Genomic DNA, 25,245 nt, shown 5'->3' on the forward strand with positions numbered 1-25,245 from the left:
CCTACTTACCTACTTACCTACCTACCTATCCATTTATTTATTTATCTATCTTGCTAGCTAGCGAGCTACATAGCTAGCAAGCTACCTAGATAGCGAGCTCTCTATCTATCTAGCTACATAAATACCTACCTACCTATACATTTATTTATCTAGCTAGTACCGAGCTACCTAGCTAATGAGCTACCTACTTAGCAAGCTACCTAGCTACCTATCCATTTATTTACTTATCTATCTAGCTACCGAGCTACCTACCTACCTCGCTAGCTAGCTCTCTATCTACCTACCTAGCTACCTACCCATTTCTTTCTTTCTTTCTTTCTTTCTTTCTTTCTTTCTTTCTTTCTTTCTTTCTTTCTTTCTTTCTTTCTTTCTTTCTTTCTTTCTTTCTTTCTTTCTTACTACCTACCGCGCTACCTACCTACGTCGCTATCTATCTATCCATCTACCTACCTAGCTACCGATTTATTTATTGATTTATTTTACTTATAAGGAGAAAAAAAATGCATCCCTGAACTAAATGGGGGTAGGAAAGATCGGATTCGTCAATGGGTCCAACCAATCTGTGAAGGTCCAAAAATAAAGAGAATTCAAACAAAATCCCTTGGAAGCGTATTTTGATTGACAACCGACGTTGACGCTTGGCTGTTTGGCTATTGCGCAATCTGTGCCGTGATGTGAAGATGTTTTTCTTTCCCACCATCGTAACAACGTCTCTCGAGGGCCAAAATAGGAACCAAATGTAGGATGATGTCAGTGCATTTCTAACCCCCCCCGCCCCCCGCCCCTGTTACGCTGGGGGCTCACATTAACCCATTTTCCAACTTGTAGCCAAAATGGAGGATTGCTGTTACGCTTACCTTGACGCATTCCTCATGGCGGAAAAGACCTGCAATTGTTCTGACACGTTCAAAAATGGCCGCATACCTCCGAAATAACGTCGGAAAGAAAGTAGTCGAAAAACAAAATATAGGAGCTGCCGTAAAGCCAGCTGCTCTCGCCGCGCCATCTTGAAGTCAAAACAACAACAAAACAAAATAATATGGCAAGACAAAAACAGTCATTCATTCTTAAGCACTTTATTTATTTATTCACTCATTTATTCACACATTCATTTTTTTGTTTATTTACTTGTTTATTTATTCAGCCATTAATTTTTTTAGTTATTTTGTGTGTTTTTAAAATTTATATATTTGTTTGTTTATCCGGGTATTTATTTATTTATTCACTCATTATTATTATATTTATTATAATATATTTATTTAGTTATTTATTCGCTCACCTATTTGTTTATTTATTTATTCAGTTATTTTATGTGTTTTTTTATTTATATATTTTTTTTCTTCATCCGTGTATTTATTCATTCACTCGTTTATTTACTTATTTATTCAGCAATTTATTTATTTAGTTATTTTGTATGTTTTTTCAAATTTATATATTTGTTTGTTTATCCGGGTATTTATTTATTTATTCACTCATTATTATTATATTTATTATAATATATTTATTTAGTTATTTATTCGCTCACCTATTTGTTTATTTATTTATTCAGTTATTTTGTGTGTTTTTTATTTATATATATTTTTTGTTTATCCGTGTATTTATTCATTCACTCGTTTATTTACTTATTCAGCAATTTATTTATTTAGTTATTTTGTATGTTTTTTCAAATTTATATATTTGTTTGTTTATCCGGGTATTTATTTATTTATTCGCTCATTTATTTCTTTATGTGTTTGTTTAATTACATGTTTATTTAGTTATTTATTCACGCACCTATTTATTTATTCAGTTATTTTGTATGTTTTTTTTATTTATATATTTGTTTGTTTATCTCATTTCTTTCTTCATTTGTTTACTTATTTATTTATTCACCCATTTATTTATTTATTCACCGCCCCATTTATTTATTTAGTTAGTTATTTAGACATTTTGCATGTTTTCTTAAAATATATATATTTGTTTGTTTATCCGGGTATTAATTAATTTATTTATTCACTCATTTATTTCTTTGTGTTTGATATTTATTTAGTTATCTATTCGCACACCTGTTCATTTATTTATTCAGTTATTTTGTATGTTGTTTTATGTATGTATTTGTTTATCCGTGTATTTATTAATGTATTCACTCATTTATTTATTTGTGTTTATTTACTTATTTATTTATTTAATCACCCATTTATTTATTTGTTTATTCACCCACCTATTTAGTTATTTTGCATGTTTTTTTGAAAGTATATATTTTTGTTTGTTTTTCCGTGTATTTATTTATTCACTCATTTATTTCTTTATGTGTTTATTTACTTATTTATTTGTTTATTCACACACCTATTTATTTATTTAGTTTATTATTATTATTATTTATGTATTTTAATTGATATATTTGTTTATCTGTGTATTTATTCACTCATTTGTTTATTGATGTGTTTTTTTACTTATGTATTTATTTGTTCACCAATGTATTTACTTATTTACACAGGTATTTATTTACTTATTTATTTTGTAAGTTTTTTTATTTATATAATAATAATAATAATAATAATAATAATAATAATAATAATAAAAAAAAATACATTTAATTTCTAAACGCCTTTCAAAACTCTCAAGGACACTTTACAGTCACGGTATATTTGTTTATCTGTGTATTTATTCACTCATTTGTTTATTGATGTGTTTTTTACTTATGTATTTATTTATTCACCAATGTATTTACTTATTCACCCAGGTATTTATTTACTTATTTATTTTGTAATTTTTTGTATTTATATAATAATAATAATAATAAACAAACATAATAATAATAACAAACATAATAATAATAATAATAATAATAATAATAATAATAATAATAATAATAAACATAATAATAATAATAATAATAATAATAATAATAAAACTACATTTAATTTCTAAACGCCTTTCAAAACGCACAAGGACACTTTACAGTCACGGTATATTTGTTTATCTGTGTATTTATTTAGTTATGTATGTATTTATGTATGTATTTATTTATTTATCCATGTGTGTATTAATTAATTAATTGTTTTATTTATTTATTCACTCACTTGTGTTTATTTTATTTGTTTTAATTATTATTTTTTTTTTTAATGAATTCAATTATGGCTTGCTCTAAGTAACATGGACTTAATCTCCCCGTCTCTCTTTTTCTCTTCCTGTAGTGTGTCGAATTCCTTGCCACAAGAAATGCGAAGCAAAGGTAAGAGCCGCACATCTGCAAACGTATCGGGAGAGAAAAACTTTGCACACAAGCACCAACCCTTTATTTCAGAGCAAGGACCAAAAATAAATACATTTTGGGACACTTTATTTGCTGGAAATTGAAAATAAGATTGTGTGGAAAAATTGACATTGACACAGTAAAGCACATTTGGCCCATTAAGATTTTGGATTGGATTGGATGTACCTTTATTCTTAGAAATTTCACAGTAGCAAAGTGATGAAAGGAAGAGGAAAGGAAAGAAAGAAGTCGAAAAACAAAAACATTTTGGCCCATTGAATGGATGCAAATGGCACAAATCGTCTGCAGCCCAGTTTTGAATGCAAACGTGAAATGCTGGTAACATGCAGCCTGTTTTTTTTTTTTTTTTTTTTTTTTTTTTAACAAATGAGCCCATAACAAGGTAGCTAGCTGGTTCGCTTTCTATCTATTTGTGTTATTATTGGGTTGAGTGAACGCTGAACACCAAGCTAGCGATCTATTTGCTATTTATTATTTATTAGCTATCTGTTGTCTGTCTGTCTGGATGGCTATCTAGCTAGCTATCTATTAGCTGTCTGGCTCGCTGGATAGCTATCTAGCTGAATAGCTATTAGCTGTATGTCTATCTCTCTATCTAGCTATCTATTAGCTAGCTGTCTCGCTTTCTATCTGAGTTATTCTGGGTTGAGTGAACGCTGAATACCTAGCTAGCTAGACATTCGCGGTCTATTTGCTATTTATTATCTATTAGCTATCTGTTGTCTATCTGTTTGGATGGCTATCTCGCTAGCTATCTATTAGCTGTCTGGCTCGGTGGATAGCTATCTAGCTGACTAGCTATTAGCTATATGGCTATCTATCTATCTAGCTAGCTATATATTAGCTAGCTGTCTCGCTTTCTATCTGAGTTATTCTGGGTTGAGTGAACGCTGAATGCCTAGCTAGCTATCCATTTTGCTATCTATTTGCTCTTTATTATCTATTATCTATCTGTCTGGATGGCTATCTCGCTAGCTATCTATTAGCTGTCTGGCTCGCTGGATAGCAATGTAGCTGAATAGCTATTAGCTGTATGTCTATCTCTCTATATAGCTATCTATTAGCTAGCTGTCTGGCTTTCTATCTGAGTTATTCTGGGTTGAGTGAACGCTGAATGCCTAGCTAGCTATCCATTTGCTATCTATTTGCTATTTGTTATCTATTATCTATCTGTCTGGATGGCTATCTCACTAGCTATCTATTAGCTGTCTGTCTAGCTGATAGCTATCTAGCTGACTAGCTATTAGCTATATGGCTATCTGTCTATCTAGATAACTAGCTATCTAGCTATATATTAGCTAGCTGCCTCGTTTTCTATCTCTTTGAATTATTCCGGGTTGAGTGAACGCTGAACGCCTAGCTAGCTAGGTATTTGCTATCTATTTGCTATTTATTATCTGTAAGCTATATGTTGTCTGTCTGGATGTCTATCTATCTAGCTAGCTATTATCTGTCTGGACCACTGGATAGCTATCTAACTGACTAGCTATATGGCTATCTATCTATCCATCTATCTAGCTAGGTAGATAGCTAGCTAATAGCTAGCTAGTAGCTATTGAGTTATTCCAGCGTTTGCAGCATACTTTGAGCGGCTCTGTATACATAAATCAAACATTCCACGCCTCCCTCGCTTAAATCACAGCGGCATTTCCTTTTGTAAACATTTCCGAGGAACGTGTCACGGCCTCCACAGGAAACAATTTTGCTAACAAGGTTGAGAGATGACAAGCAAGGGAGGGGCTCTGATGGTCTTCCTCCTGATCGCTATCAGGGTGATTTGAGGAGGGGGGTCATTTACTGACCTTACATGCTAACTGGGTTCTTCGGCAAGTGCATCTTAGCTTGCAATCTACCTAGAGGTGGGAAAAAGGCCATTCTTATCAACGTTTCAAGTTAAAGGTTAAATAGAAGCCTACGAACAAAAGTACAGTGAGACCTCAGTTTACGAACTTAATTGGTTCCCAGAGAGTGTGTGTATGGTGAAAGGTTTGTCTGCCGAACATTTATTTCCCATAAGAAACCATTAAAATGAGAATAATCTGTTCCCATTTCCCCATAAAACAGAATTTTCCACTAAATAAGCCTTAAAACTACACAGAGTACAGTGATACCTTGGCTTACGAACTCAATTGGTTCCCAGACAGTGTGTAAGGCGAAGTGTGTATCCCAAAAATGAATTTCGCATAGGAAACCATTAAAATGAGAATAATCCATTCCCAGGTCCCAATAAAACATAATTTTCGACGAAATAAGCCTTAAAACTACACAAAATATACCTTAATTTATGTATAATAAATGTGCTATTGTATTGTAATGAAAGAAATCAACTGTACTATATAATAAAGTCGTTTTATTGGCCTTTGTGATGGTCGTTGATGTAGTTGCCTCTTGATGATATCCGAGTGAAGTTGCCATGCTTTCTCTGCGATAATACCCTCACTCACACTGTCCCCCGCTAGCTGCTTTTCGTTCACCCAAATCTACACTATTGCCTGAGACCGTTTCTTAGACAACACAGAAACACACTTAGCCACGCGTAGCAATGGTCGACTTAGCGTACTGGTACTGGGACGCTAAGTCACACAAACGCACACCTCGTTTGTATGCGTTTGCATTATTAATATGAAAAGCAAATTAGTGACAGCTGATCATCAGACCAGAGTAACCACAGGGAAAGTGAACGTTAGTGGATGCTCTCTGTGCATATATAAATCAAGCCATATAAAAAAAAATATTTCACATAGTGTATTTTTTACACTGAAAGAAATACGCATGCAATAACTGGGTTCTTCGGCAAGTGCATCCTAGCTTGCTGGAGATTTTTTTGGGGGCTTGGAAATGGGGGGGGGGGGTCTTTAGTGCTCTTCTGACGGCCATCCAATATGGACGGGGTTTCCTCCATTTTGAGGGGGATGGAGGGGGGGTTTCCCCAAAACCTGTTACAATGTTTTGGAGCTGCTGTTACGTGTGAGTCACTTGGCAGGGCGTGTGTGAAAATGTTCGTAACATGCACGTGTTTATTTGCATCTGGATGTGAAAAAGGTTTTGGGATTGTCACCAAAAGTTCACACGGCGATGAAGACGGACAAAATCCGACTTTAACGGACAGTTAGGACGACGGGAAAAAAAAAAAACAATTCGCAGCGCCATGGCCACTCTGGAGGACATGCACACTGCAAGGATCGAAACAAGGGTCTCTGAAAATCAGGCTGGACCCTCCGCATCCTGCCCACCACCTTTTCCAGCGACTCCCCTCAGGCAGGCGCTACCGATCTGTGCGCACCAAATCCAGCAGACATTTAAAACAGCTTCTTCCCCCGTCGCAATTAAAACCCTAACTCAAATAGAAATGTCTAGTGCCATATTTTGACGATGATACTAGTGCAGCGTGTTCTACCAGAGACAAATTCCTTGTGTGTTCCACATACTTGGCAATAAAGATGATTTTATTGTGTTTCATGTTAGATTAGGTACTCTTATTTATAAGGCCACCTCATAGAAGCTCTTATTTTAAAGGCCATCTCATAGATGCTCTTATTTTGAAGGCCAACTCATACAAACTCTTATTTTGAAGGCCACTGCATAGAAGCTCTTATTTTAAAGGCTATCTCTCAGAAGCTCTTATTTTGAAGCCCATCTCATAGAAGCTCTCATTTTGAAGGCCATCTCATAGAAGCTCTCATTTTGAAGGCCATCTCATAAAAGCTCTCATTTTGAAGGCCATCTCAAAGAAGCTCTTATTTTGAAGGCCACCTGATAGAAGCTCTTATTTTGAAGGCCACCTCATAGAGGCTCTTATTTTGAAGGCCATCTCATAGAAGCTCTTATTTTGAAGGCCATCTCATAGAAGCTCTTATTTTGAAGGCCACCGCATAGAAGCTCTTATATTAAAGGCCACTTTTCAACTATGCTGTCAAGCTAATGTTAGCATCTGCTAATTTCGTCCTTTTTCGTCTGCGTTTGATAATTTTACTCCGAACATGTTGGAAATTTTGCTGACTAAATAGGAGCTTCGGAAGCTACATCCGGACTCAGTTTATTTTTCAAGAGGAGTTAGCCTGACTGCTAATTTGAAGTTTGATTCACTCAAGGAGAGCAGAACAGTCGACATGGTTTTTGCTCACACCCCCACCCCCCAAAAAAAATCAGAAAGAAAGTACAAGCCCAGCGTCAGCCATCTTGTGTCGGCGAGGGACCCGGCGGTCACGTCCCAGTGACGGGCTGCGTGGATACGCGGGAGAAAACAAACAGGAACACCCACACTCCAGCATGATGGAGTGAACAGGACTTGTGGGAAGAATGTGGACCCCGGCCAACAGGGTGGAGTAGACGAGTGGCAAAAGATGAGCCGAGAGCAGGCTGCCAAACTCCTTTCAGAGTGGTGGCGGGGTGGGGTCGCGATCGCTTCCCGTTTGATTTCACTCTGTGATCTGAACGTTGACAAAAAGCGTCGGCGGACGGTGTGGTTCCAGAATGTGACGCTTATTTGACTGGAGTAATGCCGCCCCCCTTAACCCCTCCCGTCCCCCTACAACAAGAAAGCAGAATGTTCACAACGAGTAACAATCCAAAAATCGACGTTCAGGTCGCGGCCAAACGTGGACGTCACATCTGGGCTGCGCTGGACAGCTGTTGGCCCGTAGTGCCCTTGTACCGTTGCTCGGGAAAGCCTGAGTCAGACTTGTGGAAGTGGACCTCACCCTGGACCAAATTTCCCCATTGTGGTACGAATAAAGGTTTTCTGATTCTGATTCTGACCAGTGGTTCTTAGTCTTGTTGGAGGTCCTGATCTCCACCGGTTTCATATGCTATGACTGTGCCCACGAACTGCAGACTAGACTCTGCGACAGAGAATCCACCGAACCCGTAAGACCGACCCAGCGAACCCCTCGGGTTCCATCCAACCAAGTTTAAGAACCACTGCACCTCGACCTCGTCTCGTTCTACCTTTGGATCTCGGAAACTCACTTCCTTGACACCAATAACGAGCGCATTTTGGTCAAAAGTGATTTTTTTTTCGTTGAACGGATCGGTAGTTAGTGGTTAGTACGTCGAGAGTTCAAGACCCGTCCAGCCTCCCCCCTGTGTGGAGTTTGCATGTTCTCCCCGGGCCCGTGTGGGTTTTCTGCGGGTTCTCTGATTTCCTCCCACATTTCAAAAACACGTATGGCAGGCTAATTGGACACTCAAAAAGTTTCTCTGGTTGTGAGTGTTAGCCCGGATGGTTGTTTCGCTCTTGTGTGCCCTGCGATTGCCTGGCAACCGGTTCAGGGTATCCCCCGCTCAGTACCCGAGGACGGCTGGGATAGGCTCCAGCACCCCCCGCAACCCTGATGAGGTTGAAGCGGTCTGGAAAATGGATGAATGGATCGGTTGGACTTGGTCCGCAAAGATGAGGCTCTTCAGCGGCCATTTTGGTCTTGGAGTGTTGCAAATGGGGCCAACCCAGTGAGCGACCCCCCCGATATGAAACGTGCGTGAAGTGACTTTCCCTGCGCCTCCACATTAAAAGGCTTATCTGCCATAAACAAGCATGTGTTGTTTTTGGCCCAGAAACGGCACGCTCCCTCGACTTTCCTCCCCCGGCAGTTCCTCGTTTCCTTCCTGGCCCTCGGCGTTAACAGCCAATGAAGCAACAGTTGGCCGCCGTGGTATATGGTGTAGTGATGGGAATTGTGGCTCTTTTCAGTGAGCCGGTTCTTTTTGGCTCGGCTCACTGAAAAGATCCAGCCTTTTGGCTCCTCAGTTTGTTTTTTGTTGTTGCTTAAATTAATTAACTACCAAAAATCATGTAAACGTATGTGAAAAACGAATTACTCATGTAAAAAATACACTATGTCAAATATTTTTATTTATATGGCTTGATTTATGTATGCACAGAGAGCATCCACACACTTTCACTTTCCCTTTGGTTACTCTGGTCTGATGATCAGCTGTCACTAATTTGCTTTTTATATTAATAATGCAAACGCATACTAACGAGGTGTGCGTTTGTGTGATTTAGCGTCCCAGTACCATTGCTACGCGTGGCTAAGTATGTTTCTGTGTTGTCCACGCAACGTTCTCAGGCAATAGTGTAGATTTGGGTGAACAAAAAGCAGCTAGCGGGGGACAGTGTGAGTGAGGGTATTATCGCCGAGAAAGCCTGGGAACTTCACTCGGATATCATCAAGAGGCAGCTACATCGACCATCACAATGGTCAATAAAACAACTTTATTATACAGTACAGTTAATTTCTTTCATTACAATACGATAGCACATTTATTATACCTTATACCTTATTATAAAATAAGGTCTATTTTGTGTAGTTTTAAGGCTTATTGTGTCGAAAATTATGTTTTATTGGGACCTGTGACTGGATTATTCTCATTTTAATGGTTTCCTATGGGAAATTAATTTTTGGGATACACACTTTTCACCTTACACACTCTGTCTGGGAACCAATTGAGTTCGTAAGCCAAGGTATCACTGTACTTTGTGTAGTTTTAAGGCTTATTTAGTGGCAAATTCGTTTTTTTTGGGGACACGGGAACTGATTATTTTCATTTTAATGGTTTCTTATGGGAAATAAATGTTCGGCAGACAAACCTTTCACCATACACACACTTTTTGGGAACCAATTCAGTTCGTAAACTGAGGTCTCACTGTACTTGGGGTTTCGTCGGCTTCTATTTAACCTGTAACTTGAAACGTTGATAAGAATGGTCGTTTTCCCTCCTCCCTCTTTCCCAAGTCCAAGTCCATGGGAAATTCAGCTTGAATCTATTTTTTCCTCCTCTCTCTCTCTCTCTCTCTCTCTCTCTCTCTCTCTCTCTCTCTCTCTCTCTCTCTCGCTCTTTCTCATGACTCGTACGTCTCGAACTAGAAGGGGAGGAGAATAAGCCCAAGCGGCAAACACGCACTGAGGTGGAGGGAAGAAGAAGAAGAAGAACAAAAAAAAGCTAGAACCCCATCACGCCAGACTTTTGCTTCTCTTCTCCGGACCGTGTAGCTTTTCCAGTTGTGGGATTTTCGGATTGTCCTCCTGGACGGGAATTCTTGCCGCTCTTATCGGACATTTTTTCGAGTGGGAAGGAGAAGGAGGGAGGAGTGTGACCAGAGCCAGACCGATTCGCCTGGAGCTTATACACACTCACACACACACACACACTCCCCCCTTGAATGAAACATCTGTACGGCGCACCAAGGTAACACTGAGCGGATTTCGCCTCACCAGAGCGAAAACATGCAGCGCTAAAGGAAGGTGGGAGGAAGGCGGGCGTGGAGTGGACGGGTGAGGGTCAAAAGAAGAAGCATCGCACCTCAAGTGAAAGGCGGGATGGCCACCGCGTTGTTTCAGGTGAGTTGAGCTCATTTGCAAACCAATGAAGTGGCAAAAATTTGGCATTTTTTTTTCACTTGCCAAAATCTGAAAATGCTCAGCGTTAGTTACTCTGAGATTTGGAGCAGTTGCCCGACGGAACGGGAGGATTTTTTCTTCGCCGTTTGGTTCATCGGGGCACGTCAAGACTCACTTTGGAAGCGCAGACGCGTGGGCGGCAAATCCATGTGGACTTTTTTCGCGACTTTGGTGCCCGATGTCCGCGTAGGGACTTGAGGCACGTGAGTTTTTGTGTGGGTGTGTGGTCTCCCTGGCGACTGGGACGGCATGAGTGGCGTCTCCGTCAGGTGATTGAAAAGTCTGCATATTTCCTCGGTCCCCCGAACCATCTCCAAAGAAAACTGCCGATGCGGCAGAACCGCTTCAATGTTGCTCATTTGAAAATTCATCTTGAAAATTGCAACTCCATCCTTGAGAAAGGCCCAACGGAGGATGGACTTCCTGAGGCTGCTAAAGAAGAAGCATGGCTTGCTACAGGAGCTGCTACTACATTTCGACATGGCTGTCATCCAATCCATCCCGTGTTCTTCCATCACGGTTTGGTTCGGGGCCGCCACAAAAACAGACAAAATCCGACGTCAACTGACATTTAGGATGGCGGGAAAAAAAATCATTGGCACTGCCCTAGCCACTCTGGAGGACTTGCACACTGCAAGAATCCAAACAAGGGCGCCTACTGGACCCTCCACACCCTGCCCACCACCTCAGGGAGGCGCTACTTGCACCAAATCCATCAGACATTTAAATAGCTTCTTCCCCCGTCGCCATGAACTCTCTGCTCAGTAACCCAAATAGAACTGTCTAGTGCCTCTTTGCAATTTTTTGAGGATGATACTAGTGCAGCGTGACACATTCCTTGTGCGTTCTGCATACTTGGCCAATAAAGATGATTCTGATTCTGAAAATGACTTCCATCCATCCACATCTGGAACAGTCCAGTGGAAGCCAAGCCTTTCCTGCCGTTGGTCTAAAATGGTCTAATCTGATGTCATGACCATCAAATGTCAGCAGATGGCGTGACCGCGTCGCTATGTGTTGGCGATCGGCACAGATTTGGAGTCGGGGCTTTGGTTCAGTCAAAACATGAACTATGTCGGGGTGATTTGAAGCGCCAGTTCCCGGATTACAGTCTCCGTACCGTCGATTAAATGAATAGCATAACCGACCTGAAGTGACGTCACTGAGTTGATGTTTGAACAGGTCAAGCGTCAAGCTCTCTTCACTCACGTTTCGGGTTTACTTGATTTTGGATTTCTTGGTTTCAGGTTTCTTGGTTTCAACCAAGAGGCTCTCCTTCTTGTCCCTCACCTTTCAGTCACAAACGTTGCCCATTCCATCCGGCAGATTCGGAGCGCAGGATTCAAAGATTCTCTTGGGGTTCCTCTCCGTGATTCGACGGGGCCAACTGGGTCTTGAACCGGTTTTGGGATGGGATTTTTCTTGAAACGTGTCCCTGTTGCGAGGGGATTTTGGTCAAAGGCATGATGTCATAGTTTGGCACTGTTTCAGCCAACGGGCTTCCATGTCTGGGATCATGAGCAGATCTTTTCCACCGCCTCGCATTCGTCTTCATCTCATCGGGTCATAAAAACCTTGTCCTGGAATTTTTGCGGCTTGTCTCGCTGTTCTTTCGGGCACATTTCAACCCCCGGCTCTTCTGTTTTGTGTGTGTGTGCCAGTGATGGATCTCTCGGATTTTGGTTCAGGAAGTCGTCAATCGACAACAGATTGTGACAGAATTCCCTGTCTGAATGTTTGGGCTCCATCGGATGTCTCACAAAGGTTTTTGGATCTGTGACTGATAATCTTATTGATGAGTTGCTTCTAATTTCCTAATGGCCCCCGAAAGGAAACCCTAACTTCCCAAAAAACCTGACTTTGACACCCTTGGCTTAAACGATGGACGATGACATCGAGCGATAGACGCCGGAGCTTACTGTCAAAAATGGAACATACGAACAGCGAAAGCGACCGGCGGCAAAAACAAAAGGATTCCGAAAGGCCAAGCCAAACACAAACACCAAGTACACAATTCAAACGGGCCGTGACAGCAGCCCGGACCCGCCTCAGCTTGTCCTAAACTCAAAATGCGCTCGTCTCCGATGCTCGTCTCCGTTCAGGACGTCGGTCAGCCGCAGAGATTCACGGCACTTTGATTCACATCGAAGTGGACAAATCTCGTGTGGAAGTGGAAAACTCGCAAGCATCCCAGTGAAAAGGTTTTGCGACGCAAACGTAGCCCATTGCTGCCGCACCACCGACAGGCCTTTATTTCGCACGTCCTTCTTTCCCGTCCTGCTGCATCCGCACGTTGCTTTCGGCTCCCAAGCAGCTGGCCCGATGACATCACACGGAAAAATGTTTTTACTGGCCCGGGGATGCAAAACGGAAGATGTTTAAAGGCTTTCTTGGTTTTCTAATGAGGCCCGGAAAGGGTGAAATTTCCACCGGGTGAGCTAAGACAGAGCTCAGCAAGGTCGGAACCGCGTCTCCGTTTTCACCAATTCGAAACCTACAATGTTTTGAGAGAAGGGCAATACCTAGTCGATAACCCACTCCAAATTGCCCGATTGATAACGGGCAGCCTTCCGCAGATCCGCCCCCGCCCGTCCTTGGCCATTTGGCCCGGTTCCATGGTGCCACGGCCTCCCCAAGACGGAGAGAACGTCCCCATCCATACGCAGTTCCGTATTTCGTTGCCGCTGCGCAGAATCACCCTCAAGTGCAATTTCTCGGGAGGACTAAAATGCCATCTGGCTTAATTTACCAAAACCGCATCGTTGGAGTTGGTATTCCTGCGACAGCACCAAACCTCTCCAAAAGCAGTTTACCTCAATTCTTTCACCAACAAAATAAACGGCGCATTTTCCATTCGCCATTCATCCGCGGTAGAACATCGGCTGCTTCTTCCGATAACTCAACTCTCAAGTCAACTCAAGTGTATTTCTCGAGGACTTTCAGACAGACAAGCTGCAGACAAAGTGCTGTACATGGGCAACGATCATATGCAGGCAATGAAATAGTCGCAAAGATAGTAGACCACCACCACCAGAGGGTAAGACTAAGATCAAATCTGAATCATGCAGAGTCAAATGAGTTGTAAAGAGGCGGGTTTTAGAGATGGGCAGTGAGGAGGCCTGCCAAATGTTCAGTGGCAGGTCAGTCCAGAGATTGGGACCAGCAACAGAAAAGTCTCCATCCCCTCTGAGCCTCCGTTTAGTTCTTGGCACTTAGTGACCAGACACTAATAGTGTCTGGTCAGCAGACTAGAGGCTCCAGGTGTAGTGTAGCTTGGAGAGGTACGGTGCCTTTGAAAGATTTGAAAACAAATCATAGGATCTGGAAAAGAACTCGAAAATGTAGAGGAACACTGGTTTCAGGCCCAAAAAGTAGAACCGTGGACCCTGACAAAGACTCTGTGACCAATCGGGAGTGATTTCCCAGATTCCATTTCTCTTTGATGGCAGTTCCCCTTAAACATAGAGTCCGGCACGGTCGGTCATCGCAGTTACAGCCGGCCTCGCGTTACGTTTACGATTCCACGATTGAATTTGCGCATCGTATAGCTCTGCCCGATATCCAGTAGTTTTTTACCAGCAGAAGTAGATAAAAACAGAGAACAGTTGGCCGTTTCGTTGGGAAAGGTAACTGAATAGTAGAGCTTTTTTGGGCCTAGTAGAGCTTTTTTGGGCCAAGCGGATGCTAGTCATTTTTTTTTGTTTACGCACCAGGATAGGAGCGAAACTCACGACTTGGCGTTGGAAGGATGAGCCCGAAACGCCATGCTGGACCTTGGTCTGCAGGAAACAGGCCCCGGGTTAATGTCGTTAACACAAGCACGCGCGGAATGCGGCAACACAATTATCCTTGATTATATTCCAGTCATTTGAATACTCTCGATAGCATCAACAGGCGCTGCAGGCGCGGCCTCCTTCCCACGCATGCACGCCAAAGCGCAGACAAAGACTCTGTGTCGCCGTTCACGAGGGATCTTGCATGCGCCCATTTTACATTGTTTACACCACCCTTGCTAGGGATTGAGCTACCTTGCGATCGATCTAGCTAGCGTTCGAGCTATTTTGCGAGCTAGCTCTCTAGCACTCTTTCAAGTCAGCTCGTTGGCTAATCCCTTACATCACTGATGTCAAAGTCAAGGCCCAGGGGCCAAATCTGGGCTACCACATCATTTAATTTGGCCCGGGAGAGCTCATCTATCGATTTTACTCATTAGCGAGCTAGCTAGCAATCGAGCTGGTTAGAGAGCTAGCTAGCTAATGTTATATCTATTATGATCGTTGGCTAATCCCTTACATCACAGGTGTCAAAGTCAAGGCCCAGGGGCCAAATCTGGGCCACCACATCATTTAATTCGGCCGGCGAAAGCAAAACAAACTTATTGAATTCCATGGGCATCTATCGATTTTGCTCGTTAGCGATCTCGCCAGCAATAGAGCTAGTTAGCAAGCGAGCTAGTTAGCAAGCGAGCTTGCTAACTAAATCGAGCATACATAATGCTTGCTCTAAACCAAATCGAACTTCTGAATTTCCATGCTCATCTATCAAGCTAGCTAGCTAACGATTGAGCTTGCTATCGAGTGATCTATCTAGCGAGTTAGCTAACGAAATCTAGCATACATGATGCTTGCTAAAGTTTGAACCAAATCAAACTTGTGAATTCCCATGCTTTTATATTGAGCTAGCGAGCTAACGATTGAGCTAGCTATCAAGCGATCTATCTAGCAAGCTAGCTAGCACTCTTTCTGTTCATCTAGCTGGCTAATCCCTTACATCAGAGGTGTCAGAGTCAAGGCCCCCGGGGCTAAATCTGGCCGGCCACATCATTTAATTCGGCCAGCGAAAGCAAAACAAACTGATGAAATTCCATGCTCATCTCATTAGCGAGCTAGATAGCGATAGAGCTAGTTAGTGAGCGAGATAGCTTACTAAATCAAGCATACATGATGCTTGCTAAACCAAAATTTCCAATTGTCTCATGGAAACCACAATAACAGTCATTGATTTTGACGCACTATGTGTAATGTGCGGGGGGGGGGGGGGGTAATATTCTAATAGTTTCCCCAAATTCATAACAGCCCCCCCCGACTCAGACCGCCCAATTGGACGTCGGATTGATTGGTTCTGGTTAGCTATATTAGCGCCGCCTGACAACTGACCGCAAATTAGACGGCTGGCTTGGATTTCCAACTACGTACATGAACAACACAAAAAAAATGTTTCCAGACAGGAAACATTGGTCGCAATTTGTCTTGATAGCCCTGGCTCGCCTCCCCCCATAACCCCCTCCCCCGGAGGCCAATTATGGCTACCAGTTTCCTGTCCATCCGTCCTGAGAGTCGCACGATTGCCATGGTGTCAATGGATGCTTGCCAGATCACCCCCATTGCGCAACCTCCTGCCGGGTTGCTTTTATTTTTATTTTTTTGGGGGGGGGGGTGACAGGGGGTCAGGCTGGTCATTGGACTTTGTCCGAGGGATGGACGGACGGCAGTTTGAGTGAAAAAGTCGTCAAGTTAGTCGTGTTCTTCCCAACGTTCCCTGGCCCTGTAATCACGTCGCGGTGAGGACAACTTTGAAACATTGTCATTTTCACCAGTTTATTTTCAAAACAGGTTGGAGTAGATTTTTTTTATTTTGATTTACAGTTATACCCCAGTTTACGAACCCCATGGCTTACGAACTTTTCGCTTTATGAACATTAAATTCATGAAAATTTTACAAAGGCATCCGAACTATTTTTCGGGATACACACGGAGCTGCCACAATGAGTGGTGTGTCGTTCGCAAACAAGCCCGTTCTCCTAACAAGAAAAATGGTAGCCAGCTTGTTTTGGTCCTCTATTCCCCGCCCCCAGTCTTCGGTTAAAGCCACATGATTGGTCAAGAACGCAGCAGTGAGGGGAGGTGATTTAAACATTAAAGAGAAAGGCAAACGACAGAGAGAGAGTGACAAAATGGGTTTAAACTTTGCTAGTTCGAAGGCACAGTGTAGACTGCAAGGTTAAAATTTCCATCAATCAGGCTCCACAAATAACCCGCACAAGCCATCTGTACACTTGATTCAAAAAGATATCAACCTAGCTAAACAGAAGACAATTGATGAGGATCTAGATAAAATTATCACAGAGAAAGCACCTACAAGGGATCATTCCTCAAAGTGGTGAAAAGAAGAATGTTACGTTCCTCATCAAGTGTTTAATGCTGAGGAAACCGGACACTCCATTCCATCAAGCCATCAACGACCATCATAAAGGTAAATAAAACAACTTTATTATACAATACAGTTTATTTCTTTAATTATATTACCATAGCACATTTATTATACATAAAATGAGGTATATTATGTGTAGTTTTAAGGCTTAGAAAATTAGAAAGTAGAAAATTATGTTTTATGGGGACCCGGGAATGGATTATTGTCATTTTAATGGTTTCCTGTGGGAAATTAATTTTTGGGATACACATTTTTAGCCTTACACACTTTGTCTGGGAACCAATTAAGTTTGTACGCCAAGGTATCACTTTATTTATCATTTTTTTGCGTGGTTGTTGTTGTCATCGCTGTGGACGCCTCGCTGGTTTCCAGTGGATGGATGGTTATTGTCAGGCGTACGGACGTCATTGCCGCTGGAGGTTTTATCAAGATCCGCGTCAGCCATCTGGGCCGTAGAAAGTCCAGATGTTGACAAAACACAATTTTCTTGTTTTTGTTTCCAATGTGACCAATTTTTCTGTTGTTTCAGGTGTCGTCGTCTTGTGTCCCAGTCAGCAACTACGAGCTGGTAAGTGAACTTTGTTTTCATTGGTCAACATACGCTCCCGTTTAGAAATACAGATAACATCCGAGTTACGACCACGACCGCCAGACCCTTTTGTAAAAAAATTCTATGCCTGGCACCGCAACGCGCAAGCAGCCGGCAACGCGTACTACAATTTTGGCCAGCCAGCATGTCACACACTCGTACTGCAATCTACTGCGTGACTACACTCAGTACAGTAGTTATACAATGCAGATACCGTCTCGGCAACATCTACTGTAGTACTGTATTCCTAAGTTACATGGGTCTGGAGTTATCTGAGCTTGAAATGGGGGCAAATGTACAAAATACAATACATATTGATATAGATAGTGCTTGAACAACAGTTGAAGTTGTAACAAAGCGCTAACACGGACAAAAGGCAAATGCCACCCCCTTGTGGGAGGGAAAACATTGCCAGAAGTCTGACCAGCGCTTTACCGGCACCTCCCAGAAGAAAAAACAAAATTCGGGAATGGCGCTTCACGTTACACTTTTCAATTCCAGAATCAATTCGGGAATGGTAGCCAATGAGTTAAACACGCGTGGAGTGAAGCGCATTCCGGGAATTGGATTGGATTGGATTTGCCTTTATTAGTCTCACAGTGGAGAAATGTGCCGTATGCCAATGACATGTTTTCATCTAAGTATGGAAGCGGTACGGTGTCCGAGTATCGAGTGCATTTGAAGGCAAGTCAAAACAGCCCGCCGGCCGCTTTGCCTTTTTTGGTCATCGGGGGGAAACGTACGGGCCGCTCACGCTTGTTCTTGCACGTTTTCACGTTTGAAAGGTTTTTGGATGCTTGACAAATCCGAGCCAATACCCCCCACCCTCCAGTGCTTCTCGGCCCACCTCCCACAACATCGACATGTTCACACACACACAGTCCACTTTGGTTTGCTCCCAAGGACGCCGTTTCCCAACGTGTCTTACGTTTCACGCAAAGATGCTAATACCCATGACGCACCAACGTGGTATTTGACTTTTTTCAAGGAAAACCAAAATGAAAACAAGCCAAAACCATCCAAAGGGAAATATGCTTTAGGCAGGGAGACATTCAGTAGAAAAGCAGCTTCAGTAGAAAAGCCCAGACTTCCCTCTCCCCAGCCACTTCTTCCAGCTCATCCTGACGGATCCCGAGGCGTTCCCAGGCCAGCTGGGGAGACATAGTCTCTCTAGCATGTCCTGGGTTGTCCTCGGAATCTTCTGCCAGTGGGGCATGCCCGGAACACCTCACCAGGGAGGCGTCCAGGAGGTATCTTAATCAGATGCCCAAGCCACCTCATCCGCCTGTTCTTCTATGTGGAGGAGAAACAGGTCATCCTAATCATATTCCCGAGCCACCTAATCTGGATCCTCTTCTATGTCGAGGAGAAACAGGTCAAATACCTCACCAGGGAGGCGCCCAGGAGGCATCCTACTCGGATGCCCGAGCCACCTCATCTGGATCCTCTTCTATGTAGAGGAGAAACAGGTCAAACACCTCACCAGGGAGGCATCCAGGGGGCATCCTAATCACATGCCTGAGCCACCTCATCTGGTTCCTCTTCTATGTGGTGGAGAAACAGGTCGAACACCTCACCAGGGAGGCATCCAGGAGGCATCCTAATCAGATGCCCGAGCCACCTCATCTGGGTCCTCTTCTATGTGGAGGAGGAGCAAGAGGAACAACTCACCAAGGAGGCGTCCGGGGGCATCCTAATCAAATCCCTGAGCCACCTCATCTGGCGCCTCTTCTATGTGGTGGAGAAACGGGTCGAACACCTCACCAGGGAGGCATCCTAATCAGATGCCCAAGCCACTTCATCTGTCTCCTCTTCTATGTGGAGGAGGAGGCGGTCGATCACCAAGGAGGCGATCAGGGGGCATCCTAATCACATGCCCGAGCCACCTCATCTGGCTCCTCTTCTATGTGGTGGAGAAGAAGGTCGAACATCTCACAAAGGGAGGCGTCATTATCAGATGCCCGAGCCACCTCATCCGGCTCCTCTTCTATGTGGAGGAGGAGCCGGTCGAACACCTCACCAGGGAGGCGTCTAGGGGGCATCATAATCAAATCCCTGAGCCACCTCATCTGGCTCCTCTCTATGTGGAGGAGAAGCGGCTCGACTCTGAGCCCCTCCCGGATGACCGATCTTCTCACCTTATCTCGAAGGGGCAGCCCGGACACCCTGAAGTTTTTCCCACCGAGAAGAAGGCCACGCTCTGAGGGAGGCAGGGGCCCCAAGGGAGAGCCTTGAGGGATCCCAGAGTTGAACCGAAGGGGATGGGAACCCGACCTGCCCTCCCCCATCCCCCAATTCGACATTTGCAGGCCGCGTGAGAGCGGCTGCGTGTTTGTTGGCACTCGGACCAGCGATTTGCCTGCGGACGGATTTCTAAACAAGAAAATGTTGGGAATGTTGACATTACGCTGGGAATTTTGCCTTTGACTTTTTATGGACAAATCTTATCTAAACAGCACATGGAATCAGTCCCGCTCCGGCAGTGCCGACCATTTATCGGCACTAATAACGAAGCAATGAATTGCAATTTATGCTGCGTTTGTCGTTCAGAAAAGATAAGATCGGAAAAAAATCTTCCGTCGATTGTTTTCCTTTACCGATTCATATAAGCCCCAATCGGGCCTTCGCCGCTTCCATCTGGCTAAATTTGATATTGACACACCGGCTTGCCTGTCTTGCCTGTCCCTTATTTCAAGCAAGCTAGCTATTTTCTTTCTATTTGCTATTTATTAGCTGGCTATATAGCTAGCTTGCTAGCTAGCTATCTAGCTGGCTGGCTATCTAGTAGTAAGTACCTTAACCCCTCCCCAATCGCCACCAAAATTCCATTATAGTATCCTTTTTGGGAAGTTTTTGTTCAATTTAGCATCTTTTAGTAATCTGTTAGTTATAGAGCTATCTAGCTAGCTAGCAATCTCGATAGCTATCTAATAACTCTCTATTAGCTATCTATTAATGATTATTATATACAGTATATAACTATTATTATTACTATTATTATTATATACAGTATATAACCAGCTAGCTATCTCGATAGCTATCTATTAGCTAGCTATCTAGCTAGCTAGCTTTCTTTCTATTTGAGTTATTTCCGGGCTGAGTGAACGCTGGCGCGTGTGGCTGCCGCTGCTCACCCACAGAAAAACATATCCTGTGACTGTAAAGTGACCTTCAGAGTTTTGAAAGGGGCTTACCGATTTATATAATCCCCAATCGGGCCTTCACCGCTTCCGCCTGGCTAAATTCAGACTTGGCCAAGAAACCGACGCCTTAATATCGGCACGATATTGGTACCCGGTATCTTATCGTGTCCCTTATTTCAAGCGAGCTAGGTATTTGCTGTCTATTTGCTATTTGTTAGCTGGCTAAATAGCTGGCTTGCTAGCTATCTAGCTGACTGAGTAGCTATCTAGTAGTAAGTACCTCAACCCCTCCCCAATCTCCCCCAAAATTGCATGATAGTATCCTTTTTGGGAAGTTTTTATTCAATTTAGCATCTTTTAGTTATCTGTTAGCTATAGAGCTATCTAGCTAGCTTGCAATCTCGATAGCTATCTATTAGCTCTCTATTAGCTATCTATAAAGGATCTATTATATACGGTATATACCTAGCTAGCTATCTCGATAGCTCTCTATTAGCTAGCTTGCTAGCTTTCTTTCTATTTGAGTTACTTTAAGGCTGAGTGAACGCTGGCGCGTTTGGCTTGCCGCTGCTAACCCACAGAAAAACATATCCTGTGACTGTAAAGTGACCTTGAGAGTTTTGAAAGGCGCTTATAAATGAAATGCATTATTATTCATAATCCCCATTTGGCAATCCAATTCTTTATTTGTGTTTATCATTCACCGATAAACTCGACCTATTTTTGTGCTCTGACACAAGATGGCGCCGCCGCCGTCTCCAAATGAAAAAGAACCGTGTTGGTCGTTGTGAGCGATCCGGCAAGTTTAGCCCATTTGTTACGGAAAAGTCTCTGCCATTAAACCGGTCCGTGGCGCAAAAAAGGTTGGGGACCACTGCTCTATTCCCCGCCCCCAGTCTTCGGTTAAAGCCACGTGATTGGTCAAGAACAGTGAGGGGAGGTGGTTTAAACATGAAAGAGACAGGCAGACGACAGTGAGAGACTTTCAACTTTTGTAGTTCAAAGGCAGAGTGTAGACTGTAAGGTTAAAATATCCCATCAATCAGGCTCCACAAACAACCCGCACGAGCCATCTGTACACTTGATGCAAAAAGCTATCAACCTAGCTAAACAGAAGACAATTGATGAGGAACTAGATAAAATTATCACAGAGAAAGCACCTACGAGGGATCGTTCCTCAAAATAGTGAAAAGAAGAATGTTACGTTCCTCATCAAGTGTTTAATGCTGAAGAAACCGGCCACTCCATTCCATCAAGCCATCAACGACCATCACAAAGGTAAATAAAACGACTTTATTATACAATACAGTTTATTTCTTTAATTATAATACCATACCACATTTATTATACATAGAATAAGGTATATTTTGTTTAGTTTTAAGGCATAGAAAATTAGAAAGTAGAAAATTATGTTTTATGGGGACCTGGGAACGGATTATTTTCATTTTAATGGTTTCCTATGGGAAATTAATTTTTGGGATACGCACTTTTCGCCTTACACACTCTGTCTGGGAACCAATTAAGTTCGTAAGCCAAGGTATCACTGGAACAGACTTTGACAGTCTTGTACTAGAGGGAATGATCATTTCTTGTGTGTTTACATTTTATCAACATGAGCAGCTGTTAGCATTTTTTGGGCGGGGCGTCAATTTGTCCCGTTTCTTTGGAGAGTGCATTAACCTAACTGCAGAGTTATGACGACGAACATAAACATTGACCCCCGACCCCCAGCCACATTCCTCGTAATGTGGTTCTCGCTGTTTACTGGAACCCCGGGCGGCCATTTTAGTGAAAACGCTCAGCACGGACCCGTGGAAGGCAAAGAGCAAAGCGCCCATGGGAACAAGGTTGACCTTTGCCAGGCCACAGTTTAGTTTCCGGCCACTACGTGGAGCTCTCGAGCACAATGGCCGATTTGTACGCTGTACCTGGCAAGGGAAATAGTTGCGCATGGTCTGACTTTCCAGGGGTGTTATGAACGGTTCTTGTAACTCCGGCTAGCTAAGAGTGAGCAAATAATCACTAAAACCGGTAGTAACTCAAATAGATAGAAAACTAGCTAGCTAGCTAAGAGTTAGCTAGTAATCACTCAACCTGGAAGCAACTCAAATCGATAGAAAGCTAGCTAACTAGCTAAGAGTGAGCTAATAATCACTCAACCAGGAAGTAACTCAAATAGATAGAAAGCTGGCTAGCTAAGAGTTAGCTAATAATCACTCAACCCGGGAGTAACTCAAATAGATAGAAAGCTAGCTAGCTAAGAGTTAGCTAATAATCACTCAACACGGAAGTAACTAAAATAGATAGAAAGCTAGCTAGCTAAGAGTTAGCTAATAATCACTCAACCCGGAAGTAACTCAAATAGATAGAAAGCTAGCTAACTAGCTAAGAGTTAGCTAATAATCACTCAACCCGGAAGTAACTCAATTAGATTTAAAGCTAGCTAGCTAAGAGTTAGCTAATAATCACTCAACACGGGAGTAACTCAAATAGATAGAAAGCTGGCTAGCAAAGAGTTAGCTAATAATCACTCAACCTGGGAGTAACTCAAATAGATAGAAAGCTAGCTAGCTAAGAGTTAGCTAATAATCACTCAACACGGAAGTAACTAAAATAGATAGAAAGCTGGCTAGCAAAGAGTTAGCTAATAATCACTCAACCTGGGAGTAACTCAAATAGATAGAAAGCTAGCTAGCTAAGAGTTAGCTAATAATCACTCAACACGGAAGTAACTAAAATAGATAGAAAGCTAGCTAGCTAAGAGTTAGCTAATAATCACTCAACCCGGAAGTAACTCAAATAGATAGAAAGCTAGCTAACTAGCTAAGAGTTAGCTAATAATCACTCAACCCGGAAGTAACTCAATTAGATTGAAAGCTAGCTAGCGAAGAGTTAGCTAATAATCACTCAACCCAGAAGTAACTCAAATAGATCAAAAGCTAGCTAGCTAGCTAAGAGTTAGCTAATAATCACTCAACCCGTAAGTAACTCAAATAGATAGAACGCTAGCTAACTAGCTAAGAGTTAGCTAATAATCACTCAACCCAGAAGTAACTCAAATTGATCAAAAGCTAGCTAGCTAGCTAAGAGTTAGCTAATAATCATTCAACCCGGAAGTAACTTAAATAGATAGAAAGCTAGCTAACTAGCTAAGAGTTAGCTGATAATCACTCAACCCGGAAGTAACTCAAATAGATAGAAAGCTGGAGTGTTATAAACTGTTCCCCCGCAAATGAAGTGCAATGACATCATCACCGGAGAGGCCGGCTGAAGGAAAGGTCGTTATTCACCCCAAACGCAAATGGCAACAAGGCTGCTTTTGTGCCCGAGCCTCCATTTTGTTTCAGTGGCTTGTTTTCTGGACCGCCGCGGCGAGAGCGGTTCCGAATAATCACATTGGTGAAAGGGAGGAGAGGCGGTTTGGATTTATTTTTTTTGCGCAGGACGGACCTTAGCGTCGCTCGGCTAGGTCACGGCAGGCATGGGACGCCTCATGTCGCTGAATTTGTCCATTTCTAAAACGGGCGTGAGGTTTGCGAGCGGCCGACGCGTGTGGTCCGGCTCGGCGACCTGCCCGACAACACGAAAACGGCAAAAGGTGTCATTATATCTGGCCGCGTTTTATTTTGAAAAGCGGGTCTCCAAAATGAACTTTGAATGCTCGACAAAAAGGGCCGCCGGGTGCTCTCCATCCGTCATGCCCACACGCTGCGGCCCCAAAGTGGGGATTTGAACCACAGCGGGCCGAGCCGAAAGATGAAAAGGTGTATATTTAGAGCCCCGGATACCCCCACCTACCCCCCCAAAGAGGCTCCTTGCAAAAATCTGAGAGGAGGAAACCCCCGGCGTCTCGCTGCTGCTCTTTTTAGCCCACAAGTGGGCTGTAATTTGCCCGCTGAAAGAAGCTTCTGTGTTTGTGTGAAATAATACTATATAATAATACATTTCATTTATAAGCGCCTTTCAAAACTCTCAAGGTCACTTTACAGTAACAGGATCAGTTTTTCTGTGGGTGAGCAATGGCAGCCACGCGCCAGCGTTCACTCAACTCGGAAGTAACTCGAATGGATAGAAAGATAGCTAGCTCGCTAAGAGTTAGCTAATAATCACTCAACCCGGAAGTAACTCAAATAGATAGACAGCTAGCTAACTAGCTAAGAGTTAGCTAATAACCACTCAACCCGGAAGTAACTCATATGAATCGAAAGATAGCTAGCTAGCTAGCTAAGCGTGAGCTAATAATCACTCAACCCGGAAGTACCTTAAATAGATAGAAAGCTAGCTAGCTATGAGTTACCTAATAATCACTCAACTCAGAAGTAACTCAAATAGATAGACAGCTAGCTAACTAGCTAAGAGTTAGCTAATAATCATTCAACTCGGAAGTAACTCATATGAATAGAAAGATAGCTAGCTAGCTAAGCGTGAGCTAATAATCACTCAACCTGGAAGTAACTTAAATAGATAGAAAGCTAGCTAGCTATGAGTTACCTAATAATCACTCAACTCAGAAGTAACACAAATAGATAGACAGCTAGTTAACTAGCTAAGAATTAGCTAATAATCATTCAACCCGGAAGTAACTCAAATATATAGAAAGATAGCTAGCTAGCTATGCGTTAGCTAATAATCACTCTACCCAGAAGT

General features: G+C 42.8%; 1 protein-coding gene across 1 annotated transcript in view; it reads left to right on the forward strand.

The window, feature by feature from the left end:
• tns1b (tensin 1b) overlaps nucleotides 1–25,245 on the forward strand; it is an 88,049-nt gene that overhangs the window by 16,385 nt on the left and 46,419 nt on the right. The window contains exons 3-4 of the mRNA XM_089002014.1: nucleotides 3,177–3,214; nucleotides 17,396–17,434. Of these exons, the coding sequence (XP_088858140.1) occupies nucleotides 3,177–3,214; nucleotides 17,396–17,434 (77 nt within the window). The remainder of the gene's footprint in view (nucleotides 1–3,176; nucleotides 3,215–17,395; nucleotides 17,435–25,245) is intronic.

The sequence above is a fragment of the Hippocampus bargibanti genome, linkage group LG08 (assembly GCF_051943395.1).
Source record: "Hippocampus bargibanti isolate YZ-2025 linkage group LG08, ASM5194339v1, whole genome shotgun sequence".
Classification (NCBI taxonomy): Eukaryota; Metazoa; Chordata; class Actinopteri; order Syngnathiformes; family Syngnathidae; genus Hippocampus; species Hippocampus bargibanti.